At 35.1% G+C, this 12,903-nt stretch overlaps 1 protein-coding gene across 1 annotated transcript in view; it reads left to right on the top strand.

The window, feature by feature from the left end:
* Positions 1-12,903, top strand: part of STX12 (syntaxin 12) — a 36,982-nt gene that overhangs the window by 9,289 nt on the left and 14,790 nt on the right. The window contains 2 exon segments of the mRNA XM_051988062.1: positions 5,273-5,342; positions 10,720-10,819. Of these exon segments, the coding sequence (XP_051844022.1) occupies positions 5,273-5,342; positions 10,720-10,819 (170 nt within the window).

Genomic DNA, 12,903 nt, shown 5'->3' with positions numbered 1-12,903 from the left:
CTTTCTATTACCATTTTATGTCACTTTTAATTTTGATTCTTCTAAAATCATGTTGTGTTCAGTGGTTTGTAGCCATATAACATTTCCATTGAAGCACTATACAGTTTCACATATGGGATCCAGCTGATTCTGTTTTTCCTATTCAAATCTGGGATTGATAATTATCTTTTTTTTTTTTTTTTAAATAACTTTTTATTGACAGAACCCATGCCAGGTAATTTTTTACAACATTATCCCTTGCATTCACTTCTGTTCGGACTTTTCCCCTCCCCCAGATGGCAAGCAGTCCTATACATGTTAAATAAGTCACAGTATATCCTAGATACAATATATGTGTGCAGAACCAAACATTTCTCTTGTTGCATGGGGAGAATTGGATTCAGAAGGTATAGATAACCCGGGAAGAAAAACAAAAATGCAAGCAGTTTATATTCATTTCCCAGTGTTCTTTCTTTGGGTATAGCTGCTTCTGTCCATCCTTGATCAATTGAAACTGAGTTAGATCTCTTTGTCAAAGAAATTCATTTCCAACAGAACACATCCTCATACGGTATCATTTCTCCTGGTTCTGCTCATTTCACTTAGCATCAGTTCATGTAAGTCTCGCCAGTCCTCTCTGTATTCATCCTGCTAGTCATTTCTTACAGAACAATAATATTCCATAACGTTCATATACCACAATTTACTCAACCATTCTCCAATTGATGGGCATCCATTCATTTTCTAGCTTCTAGCCACTACAAACAGGGCTGCCACAAACATTTTGGCACATACAGGTCCCTTTCCCTTCTTTAGTATCTCTTTGGGGTACAAGCTCAGTAGAGACACTGCTGGATCAAAGGGTATGTATGCACAGTTTGATAACTTTTTGAGCATAGTTCCAAATTGCTCTTCAGAATGGCTGGATGTGTTCACAATTCCACCAACAATGGGATTGATAATTATCTTCCCATTGGGCCTATCCTAATCAATCTGGGCAATTTACATTCATCATTCAGTTGTTTAATTCCTATGTAAAGGCTGATCTCTTTAAAGTGTGGGTAGACCTCTATAAAGAAGACCGGTAATATGGAAAAGTGCTTCCTTCAATCAGCACTATGTTGTTCTCCAAACTAGAGCATTAGGAAAATCTCTCCACCTATAGAAACTGGCTCTTCTATTTGAACCTTGATCAGAATATTCTCCATTATGCTAGGAAACAGATTTGATGGACCTATATGTCCTATTTTTTGCCTTGCTTAGGGGTTACTTTTTTGATAGCACCTCAGTATATCTCCCTGGTTGTACTTATCAAAGTCAATGTATGGGCTTAACATATGCACAGAAGATACTCATAGGAAGTCTCAAAGACTTCTTTTTGTTTGATTTTTTCCATTGCATTTTCATAACCAGCAAATAATAAAAACACGAGATCCACGTTCTCTATATCTCTTAATCAAGTCTGAGATTGTGAAGGTGTGTTCTCTTCTAAAAATGGTTTTACCTTAATATTTTATCAAGGATATGCTTATACTGAATAGACCTCATAATTTGGGATTTTTTTTGGCCAAGTATTATCTGTCAGTTATTTCTCTTTTAAAAAAAGGTTTGGGGGTTTGATTCCCCCCCCCCCCATATTCATTTCCAAGTGTACTCCTTCCTTTCTGTACCCCTTCCCCCAAGTAGAAGCTTGCCCTTGTAGCAAAGAAAAATAGATAAGCCAAACTAATAGCAATGACCAAACCCTTAATCTTTCTCCAGTGAAGGGAAGGAAACACTCATTTATTTAGCCCCCTACTCTGCATTAGGCACTGTGCCTAGTACTTTACAAATATCTCATTTGATCCTCCACAAGCCTGAAAGGTACTTATTATTCCCCCTTTATAGTTGAGGAAACTGAAACTGGTAGAGATGAAGTGCCTTTCCCAGAATTACACAGTAATAAGTATCTGAAGTCACATTTGAATTCAGGTCTTCCGCACTCCAGGTCACTGAGTCACCAGCTGCCTAAAGCCATGCTTAGAAGGGAAAGAAAAGGAGGTGCTTTTCCTCATCCATTCCATGGGACTGATATTAGTTAATACAATTACATAGTGTTCAATTTTTTCTTAGTGTTCATCTCATTTACTTTATTGTAGTTATTGTGCACATTGTTGTCTTTGTTCTTTTCACTGTTCAACAATTTATACAGATCTTCTGATCTCTTTCATCTTCGTTTCTTATGACAATAACATTTCATTATATCACATTTGTTCATATGTGAAAGATACTAATTTTTAATATATCACAAAGGGAAGCTTCCTCCCAAAATAGGTCTTTGGAGATATTATTGGTGATCATGGATGATATTCTTAAAAAGTTGATTAGCAACTATTAAATTGTATGCCTACTTTGTCTCATCTCTATACATTCTTTTATCCATTTCTTAATGTATTAGTAGTGAAGGGATATGAACAACTTTTTTTTTTTTTTTCCCCTGAAGCAATTGGGGTTAAGTGATTTGTCCTGGGTCATACAGCTAGGAAGTGTTGTGTCTGTGACCACATTTGAACTCAGGTCCTCCTGAATTCAGGACTGGTGCCCTATCCACTGCACCACCTAGCTGCCCCTATATGAACTACTTTCAAAAGAATTGCAACCTAAAAGAATCTGAAGAATTGCTCCAAATAATAAAAATGAAGAATTCAGAGAAGCTACTGAAGACTTATGTGATTTATTTTGAAAGAAACAAATAGAACCAAGAAAACAGTACACATGATTACTATAACAATATAGCTGAACAAAAAGAGATAAATGAAATTAAGATAATAAACAAAAATTTGACCCCATGAGACTATGAGTATAATTTGTATCTTGCATCTACTGGAAGGTATGATTGAAATTAGCTAGTTTTGCTAAACTAGATTTTTTTCTTTCTCTTTAAATATTTATTTCAAGGGATGGTTCACTGGTTGAGGAAGAGAAGAGTTTTATATATAGAATCTTTGGCAAGCATTTGTTCTGTTCCTATTTGCATTCATGTAGCATTATCAGATACTAAAACTTTCATTTCTTAATTGTGAGCAATATTTTCCATTACTTTTCCTCTGCAATTGAATTTACCAAGTTATATGTTCATTTAGTTGAGAGAATCTTGTCAAACTTTCCTTAGTTTTTCTCTTTCATCTTGGGTACTTCTTGTGATGAGCAAATGACCCATGAAATGCTATTTCTTCATGCCTTTGGGAGCACAATGAAAACAACCTTATCAGCTTCTTTATTTGGCCCCTTGGGAGAACCTGTGAATTATCTTTCTTGCTTCTATATGCCTTCTTGTTTCATTTAGAGGAAGAATGATTGAAGTTCCTTCAGTAATGAATCAATCATTGGATAAACATTTCAATATTAAGCACCAACATTGAAATATCATAAACTATTTTATATAACTGGTTCTTTTATGTCATATTGACTAAAGAAATGAAAAAAAAAAAAGCCACACAAAACCAAGGCTCATTTGATATCTTTTATCTATTTCATGGTCACAACAGCCAAATAATTCGTTTGTGATCTACTCACTGGAGATGATCATTTTTATTTTTTTAACCTACATTTGTCTTGGGCTGGCAGACAATTTATTACAAGGGACCATTCTTAGAGCTTTGCCAGCTTACTATAGAAAACTGTCAGAGCTTGCATGCACTATACTAATCTTCCTACTGTAAGAAGTATCAAAGGAGAACTTTTGTAGAGGGAGCTATTATTACTGTTATAAATAACATTTTCTTGATTATAGTAAAGTATTGCTTGGTAACATACTAATTAGCCTATTTTTGGTAACAGAAGGGGATTTAGTCGTTTCACTTTGAGAATATCAGACATAAATCAGTGATCCTGAATTTTCCAAATTTGAAGGATATTAAACTATAAAAATTGAATTTGTAATGGCAGAAATTTTAATTTAATTCATCAATAATAATAATGACTAGCACTTATATTGCACTTTAAAATATTATCTCATGTGAGCTTTACAAGAACTCTAGAACCCTATTTTACAAATAAGGAAATTAAGGCAGACAAAATAAGTGATTTATGCTGGTCACAAAGGTAATATGTATCAGAGGCCGGATTTGAACCAGCTCTGTCCATTTTGCCACATAGCTCAGTTGGTTGCATTCAGTTCTGTTTTCCTCCAGCCACTCTCACAGATTGACCTTTAAGCCATCTGGAGTTGAGTCAGATTTTAACAATGATGGGAAAGACTGTTTTAGAGTTGTATTGTAACATGAAGATAAAATATGGTTGATCTGAGCAGAAATTTTTCTTTCCAAGTATTCTCATATCATGACCAGCTGTCACTACATTATTCATTAAAATGATGGTACTATTTTTCAAAATCTGTGCTTTTGTTGGTATGGATACACCCATACCATCTGTTAGATTACAACCTTTCCACAACTCAGGAGATTGTCTTTGAGAATTATTGTAGCCAAAAATTTCATTATCCTGTTGCCAACTAAGTGATGAGTCTTTCCTTAAGTTAGCTGGACTGGTTGTTGGATGATCTTATCTGGAACTATCCCTAGGATTGAAGAGGCCCAATCAAATGGACCTATAGTGAAAAGTCCTTTCAGCTTGAGGAGAACCTGTCATGGCTTCAAAACATCACTTAAAAAAATTTGAGAATCCCAAATCACCATGCTATCATGATGAAACATTAAAGGATTCTATAAGTTTTGTGCAGTTGGACTCAAAAAAAAAAAAAAAAAAGGCTGAAAATAATACTTTTTGGGGGGTGGGGGTAGGGAGGAGATCAAGTTTTAGATCTAAAAATCTAGAGACTTGGAGAGGATAAAATTGAAACAGAAAAAATAAATATAGAAAGAAGGTCATTAAAAAAAATAAGAACGTCACATCTAATCAAAAGTTGCTGAAGAAGGTGACCTAGTGATTTTTTATTAGTGCCCATTGACATTTTTAATCATAAGTTGACTTAATCCTTAGCTAATAATAAAATGAAGTGTAATGGGTCTGGGAGAATGCTGATGAAATTTCACTTTAGAGTGACAACACAGTCTGTGGCATACAATTCATGTCTAGGGAACATATAGTTATCCTATAAGAGAAAAGGTTATCTTGTCATTAATTTGAGATAGAATAGATTTTCCCAGGTTTTGATCCCAGCTTCCTCAGAGATTAGTATTTGGGAAGGTATGAAGAAGTAACTAAATCAGAGAAGAAGTATAGGGCAGCAGTGATAAATGTAGTTTCATCCTTTACTTATTACCTCATCAAAAATCTTTTTTGTTTTTTCTAGCTGCTCAGATCAAGAATTTGATGAGCCAACTGGGAACTAAGCAAGATTGCAGCAAACTTCAGGAAAATCTGTGAGTAGTTGTAAGAAGGCTAAGGCTTTTGAGGCCCCTTGGTCTTTCAGGGCTTTTGAGGTGAAGATTAGAGATTGGGTTCACAACTGGATCAGGTATAAAAAGCTGCAGAACTTAATGCTAGTATAGCATGAGCTTTATATTTTAAGGATCTGTGATTTTCATTGGGATGGATATTTCTCCCGATGAGGAGACCCAGGAACCATCAATGCTGTGATACACTGTCTTGTGAATTTTCCTTGCTGAATCTCCTAATGGTCAAGTCTCTTTGTAATTAGGCCAAGACATATATCTATTAAGCTCCAAATGGAAATGTTTTTAACTTGATAGCACCTCCTGTAGTTTCTCTCCTCTTCCCATCCCACAACAGCCTTGTAGAGTCTTGAGTCACTTCCATGGTACCAGAGTAGGTAGGACATTAGTGGAAGATCATAAACTTTCTTGCCCTAAAATTCCAAGTGCCTGGTTTGCCTTCTTGAGGCAATTTAGCATAGTTTTCTTCTTTCTTTTTCCTCTTCTTCCTCTTCTTCCTCTTCCTCTTCCTCCTTATCCTTCTCCTTTTTCTTCCTCCTCCTTCTTGTTCCTCCTCTTCCTTCTCCTCTTCCTCCTCCTCCTCTTCCTCATCTTCCTCTTCTTCCGCTTCCTCTTCTTATTCTTTCTATTCTTCTTCATTAAATTTAAATTATCAAAGTTTACAAAACATATGCATGGGTAATTTTTCAACATTGATCCTTGCAAAACCTTGTGCTCTAAATTTTCCCCTCCTTCCCTCCACCCCCTCTCCTAGATGGCAGGTAATCCAATACATGTTAAATATGTTAAAATATCTGTTAAATCCAATATATGTATACATATTTATACAGTTATCTTGCTGCACAAGAAAAGTTAGATCAAGAAGGAAAAAAAAACCTGAGAAAGAAAATAAGAGTGAAAATGTTTAGCATAGTTTTTAAGGGAAGTGGGAAAGGAACCTCCTTCCATTCCTAAATTATAATTAGGCACAGTGGATGGAATACTGACCCTAAAGTCAGGGACCTGAGTGCAAATCCCGCTCAGACACATACTAACTGTGTGACTTTGGACAAGTCACTTAACTCTGCCTCAAAACACCCCTTTCCCCATTTTAATTAGGTTGGAATCTTTATTGAAATGAATCTCATGGGTGGGTAGTGTTAATGAAAGTCTATAATGGGAAACTGATTCCTAACAATCTGTTTCATAATATTAATAGTATATTTATTTTTAATAGTATTTTAAAAGTATATTTATTTTAAATAAGGACCACATTTTCTAGCCCATCTGTTTATCTTAACTTAGCTACTAGATCTCCAAATATGAAATCATCTTGGAAAAGTAAATTAGGACCAAATTTGAAGGATTATAAAACTGAGAATTTTGCAAGTTAGATTAGAGCCACAGAAGATTTTTGCGAAGATGAAGTGATGAGTTCCCAAGAACTAGATGACATTGGCTGAGAAAATCTGAAGTACTGATAATATTATAATACTCCCTGAGGCAAGTAGGGAAGGGCACTGATGGGATCAGCTCAGCTTTATCCAATCAGAAAGCCAAGTTATTTAACCCCAAAATCTGTGGGGTTATAAATCCCCTATAAATCTGTGGCTCATGCCATCTGTGCTGAATCTTTATTGAGATTAGCCCACCTTAGCTTTCTGGTCAAGGTATCTTGGTTCTCACCACCCTCCCATGCCTCATGATGTTTTTCTCCTTGTTATAGCTAATTCTTTTAAAGTACTAAATTCTCTATAGATTTAGTCTGCCAGTCAGTGGTATATTCTTACCTCATGGTATATTTCCTTTCTCCTGGTTAGTTGTGATTTCCCCTGGGGAACCTGTTTTTTCCACTGTTACTTGGTAAAAAAAACCTCTTTTCTTGCTAACTAGATGCTCTCCTGATAACTATTTCATGTTTGCCACTCCTGATATCTGTTTTATTTCTTCATTTTGTTTGAATTTCATTTCATAAATAAAAATACCTTTTAGCAAGGAGAAAGCCCTTGTGAATTCTTCAAGTGAATTGCTACAGAACCCCATAATTTGGTATCAGACCCCAACTTCATTAGAGGGATGGGATTGCTCATTTTGGTAATGCTGTGGAGGATGGATCAGAGAGGGGTGAAAGTAGAAACAGGGAGACAAAATAGAACATGGTTGTAATAACCTATACAAAAGCTATTGAGGGCAAGATTAGGTGACTCTATATAAGAAATGAATGTTATTACAGAAATCTTTCATGAGACATATGGTCATCTTGTATAGAATTGGCAAAAGGACCGTCATCAAGATAATTATAACGTAAGCTTCAACATGGGACACCTAGGTGGTATGGCAAAAGATAGAGCACTGATCCTTAACTCAGGAAGACTCATGTGCCTGAGTGCAAATCCAACTCAAATAATTTACTAGCTTCATGATCCATTCCATCATCTTTAAGTAAATGGTCAAGTCTGAAAATGGGAAATGAATAGACTGGCTGGTATAGTTTAACCATTGTAAATCTGCCACAGTCCAGAAACAAAGAATCCAGAGACTGCTCCAGCCAGCAACAATTTGATCTCCTTGCCAAAATAAGAGATATAACAGTTAAGGACAAAACTGTCTTAGAATGTATACTTGTTTTCAAAATCCTTTATTGGAAGAAGATGGAAAATCACGAGCAGTATTTCCTTGTGAAGCAGTGGAAGGACAAACAAGTTTACAGAAAGCTTGGTAAGGAACCTAGCCAGGCCATATCATTCCTAGAGCATTTGAGGATAGAACTGGAAGGAGCACAATAATCAGTTGGAAAATGGAGGAAAGTGTCACTAATCTATAACAGATCCTTTTTGTCTATTACTAGTAATAGAACCATCATATTTGGACTTGAACATGACAGACCTTGATGTGCCCCATGAGGACTCCTTTTTAAATTTTTTTGTATCCCCACATTGGGTATAGTGCTCAATCATTCTTGTTGGCTGATTGAAGTAGAAATGGCTCTAAAGTAGAAGGTACCAAGTAACCAGACCAGATCCAGGATGCACAGAGGAGGCCCTGCCACACATAGTACATGTTTGAAGGGTCAATTCTCAAGATAGTTGAAAAAAGATACCTATACTGTGACATATTTAACATGTATAGGACTACTTGCCATCTGGGGAAGAGGTGTGGAGGGAGGGAGGGGAAAATCGGAACAGAAGTGAGTGCAAGGGGTAATGTTGTAAAAAATTACCCTGGCATGGATTCTGTCAATAAAAAGCTATTAGAAAGAAAGAAAGAAAGAAAGAAAGAAAGAAAGAAAGAAAGAAAGAAAGAAAGAAAGAATTAAAAAAGATATTTGACTTTCCAATAAAAAAAAAAAAGGCAACCAAGAAATGATTACTGCCTACTGTTCCATGTGTGTATTTTTCAATCTCTACAAAATTTTTGAGTAATATACATGTACTTCAAGTGTTGCTGTTGTTGTTTTAAAGGAACAGGGAGGCTTTCATAAATTATAATCTAGAGTAGAACACATTTTTATTGACTAGAATATAAAATCCTCTTGAATACTACATGGAAGATTTAAAGAAGGGTGAGAATATGAATTGCTTAGGATAATAAAGTGTGAATAGATGACCATCTCAATTGTAATGAGAACCCACATCAGTAGGATCACAAGTATCCTTCAAAATATTTTAAGTGACCCAAAGGTATTAGGGTAGATAAGTCAGGAAAGAAAAATAGAATCACCAAAGTAATCTAAATCATAACAGTGCTGAAAAACAGTTGACTGTAGATTAATTTCAGTAAATGTACTTTATTCCAGAAAACAGCATATATAATACCCACCCCCCTTTTTGGGGGGAGAGATGTGAAATACTACCAATGCAGAATATTGTAGAGCATATATTGTTAGACTTAGTTGTTCTGTTGATTATAGGGTTATACCTAATTGTGTTTCTTTTGAGGAAAAAAGCAATGAGGATGGAGTGAGGAATTATATTGGGAACTAATTGTGTTATGAAACAAAAACAAAAAGCATCAATTTCTAAAAGAAAAAAGGGAAAGAAAGAACAGTGGGTTGTCATAGTGAATAGCTGGTTTCTTTGAATCACTTTGTTTTGACTCCATTTCTGCTTTTGGAACTACAGTTTCATCTTTAAAATATTTTTAATATTTCCTTTTTCATTCAAAGGATGAGAAAAACCTTTTGACATATTAGAACTTCTTTGCAGAAGTCTCCAAATAGAAATGTGGTGTACCACTTGTAAGAAAGGGGGACTTGTCAGTTCCCTTTTTCAGTTATTTTCTCTGGTCTAGAAGCTTCTTTTCAGTGACAAAGATTTAATGAATTGGAAACAAATGGACCAGTATAGGAATTTGCTTTATTTGGTGCTGCATATTTGTTACAAGGATTTTCTTTTTTTGTTCAATTGTGGTGAAGGGAAGTGGGAATAAAAAAAAATGCTTTTTTATTTTGAAAAATTAAATAAAAAATAAAAGGAAGTACAGGGCCTTATCATTCTTATAGAAATCTTTAAAAGGGGGCAGAAAAAAGGAAACCATGAAGAAAAGGAATTTGTCTTCTATTTCCACTGCCTTTTCTCCAATCTCACTTCATGGATCACCTTTCTTTTATTCTTTCATTCATTCCATTCCCCATCCCTTATAAATCTCATTCCCATCCCCCCAACTACATAGGGCATCTTGTGTTAGGAGGGGAAAAGAGCCAGCTAGGATTGAAAATAGAAATGGAGATGGAATCTCCAGTTGAAACGACCCAGGACCAGAAGCAGGTATAGAGCTAAGGCTAAAGCCAAAAATATGGCCAATGGCCAATAACAAGGCATGAGTCTAGAAACCGGTCTTTAAGGGTAAGAACTGTGCACACATCTATTGAACATTTCATTCAAATGTCTTTGCCTGAGTTTCTTTCCATAGTCAGTGGACTGTGACTCATACCAGGAATGAAGGATTTTGTTTATGTCCAACTCAAAAGCTTTCATAATAGCTCAACTTATCAGATTTTATAAGAAGTATAAATTGCTCCTTTCCCGCTTGTCAAAACTGGCAGCCATATTCTAGAATTCACAAAGGATAGTTATTCTGTATTCAGTATTTATTTATGTTTTGTGTGTCTTTCTGCTGAAATAGTTAACATTTTAGTTTGTAGTCCTTTCAGAAACTCTCATCAAGATAGGTCCCTTTACTCCTCAGATGCTGCTTTGTTGTGTACTTGGAAGAATTACTATGGCATTGTTGCTTCTACTGAGGACCAGAAACTCATTCCTACCCTTGCTCTTCAAGTGTCCTTCCCCTCAATTGTGGAATAAACGGATTTATTTTATAAAAGCTCGTGGGAAATAATGGCATTCTTAAAATTGTCCTTTTTTAGACAACAACTGCAACATTCTACAAATCAGCTCGCCAAGGAGACAAATGAATGTCTGAAAGAGCTGGGATCATTGCCACTCCCACTGTCTACTTCAGAACAGGTTGGTGTTTTCCATTTTGAAGGGAAGATTATTCTAAAGGATTTCAGGTGAAGAAAATCTTGATGCTTACTTCTTTCTGGTGAATGTTTAACAGTTGTATATTTGCAAAGCAAGGTTAGATTCATTCCCCAAGATATCATTCTTTACATAGTATCCCCTTCTCTTCCCCTCCTCAAAGTGAGTCATTCACAGGTTGAATAGTTCCCTGGACAACCTGGTAGACAGCAATAATAAGGAAAAGGAATTAACTGTTTTAAAAATATACTTAATTTTTTTTCTGGAGGTTTTTAAGATTTTTCAAAAAACAGCATGAAATAGAAAATGGGCTGTGTGCTTTCTTGCTTTTGTGTTTTTGATCACAGTTTTCTCATGTCCTGGATGCTCCATAATCTTGCCTGCTCTTCAAAGCCCAGTTCAACTCCTACTTTCTTCACAAATCTTCTCTAATCACCACAACCCATATTTTGTGTATCATTCACATTAAATTTAATCATTTTAGAACATGTATATATATGTGTGTATTTGTGTGTGTATGTGTGTTTGTATACACTTTTTTTATTTTTAAAAGATAAGAGTGTAAACTCTTTAGGGTCAGGAAGTAGTATATATTCAATAAATATTTGTTGATACTGTGGGAAATGGGAATCAGTTTCCATCCAGCTTAAATAGAAAAATTCTATCTAATAAGTATTGCATACACACAGTGTGCAGACTCTGTGCTTAGTACTTTGGAGATTGCAAAAGTGAATAATTTAGCAAATGATTCTAAGCTCAGCCATTTGTCTGGGTGACCTCTTGCCCAATTTACTTTCCTCCTCAGCAAAATGAGAGGGTTGGACTGGGTGATCTCCAGTTCTGAACTGTCTTCCAGTTCTGAAACTGTCATTCAGTCCAATCCTCTCATTTTAAACACTTAGATTAAAACACTTATTATTTGTAAAACATGATACTAGATTCTAGGAAGCTAAGGATCATATTATACACCATCTCCTGCTGTCAAGTAGTTTACCATCAAGTAGTGGAGATAAGAAGTGTGAACTACAAAACAGAAGAAAAACATCAGGGAAATGTCCAGACAAAATATTTTGAGAAGTTTTTGGACAGATTTGCTTTCTGTTAAGTAGATAATGGAAAACGTGGCATTTAAATTGGAGCTTGAAGGAAAGATATTTGAACAGAAGAAATGGGGAAGGTAAATTCATGCCAAGGATAATAAGAGTATAAGCAATAGCACAGAGGTGAGAGAGGGGAGCACAAGAGGAGAGACAGTGAATAATATTGTTTGGTTACTACATAGAATTGCTACATAAAACATGTAAATATGTAAAAAGATATATAAAATACATTTTAAAAAAAGGTCTAGGGGAGCCAGATTGTAAAGGAATAGATTGTGGAGACATTTAAATGCCAGTCTCTGTCCTTACATGCCTCACATGAAGTGTACACACATTAAGTATACTGTAAGATTAACAATGAATGTGCTATATGATTGTGAGAAAATGTCTTCTGAAATCGAGGGCAATACTTCCCACTTGGAGGACTGATTAGGGAAGGCTTCATAGAAACTTCAAAGAAAAGCTGAGCCATGGAGAAATTAGGTAACAATGGTTACCTTATTTTTAAATTTTCTTATAAAGTTTAATTAATTTTTTTTCCATTGAAAATGTTCCAGTGAACTATGAATCTTTATCCTATAGGCTTCAACCAGACACTAAGAGATATCTTTTCATTTAACTGTCAGTTTATTTGTCAAGCGCTCCCTGTAATAAAGATTGCAGCTGTCAGCAAAGAGATAAAGGCAGTTATCTCATAGACTATTATTTAATTTAATTTTTTAAACTAATCTTTCCTTTCCTTCCTATCTCTATCACACTTTCCTGTTGAAAAAGAAAAACAAAATTTTTGTAATCTATTCAAACATTATCAAACAAAACAAATTCCTTTGTTGTCCAGACAATGGTAAATAGCTATACACAAATACATACATACATACATATATGTATGCATGTATAGGTTGCTTTTTAAAAATTCTAGTATGGCTTATTTGAATTTTAAAAAATTTATTTAAAACTTAAATGCAAAAT

Source organism: Antechinus flavipes, chromosome 3 (assembly GCF_016432865.1).
Source record: "Antechinus flavipes isolate AdamAnt ecotype Samford, QLD, Australia chromosome 3, AdamAnt_v2, whole genome shotgun sequence".
Classification (NCBI taxonomy): domain Eukaryota; kingdom Metazoa; phylum Chordata; class Mammalia; order Dasyuromorphia; family Dasyuridae; genus Antechinus; species Antechinus flavipes.
The sequence above is the reverse complement of the archived record's forward strand: the minus strand, read 5'-3'. Positions and strand labels throughout refer to the sequence as shown.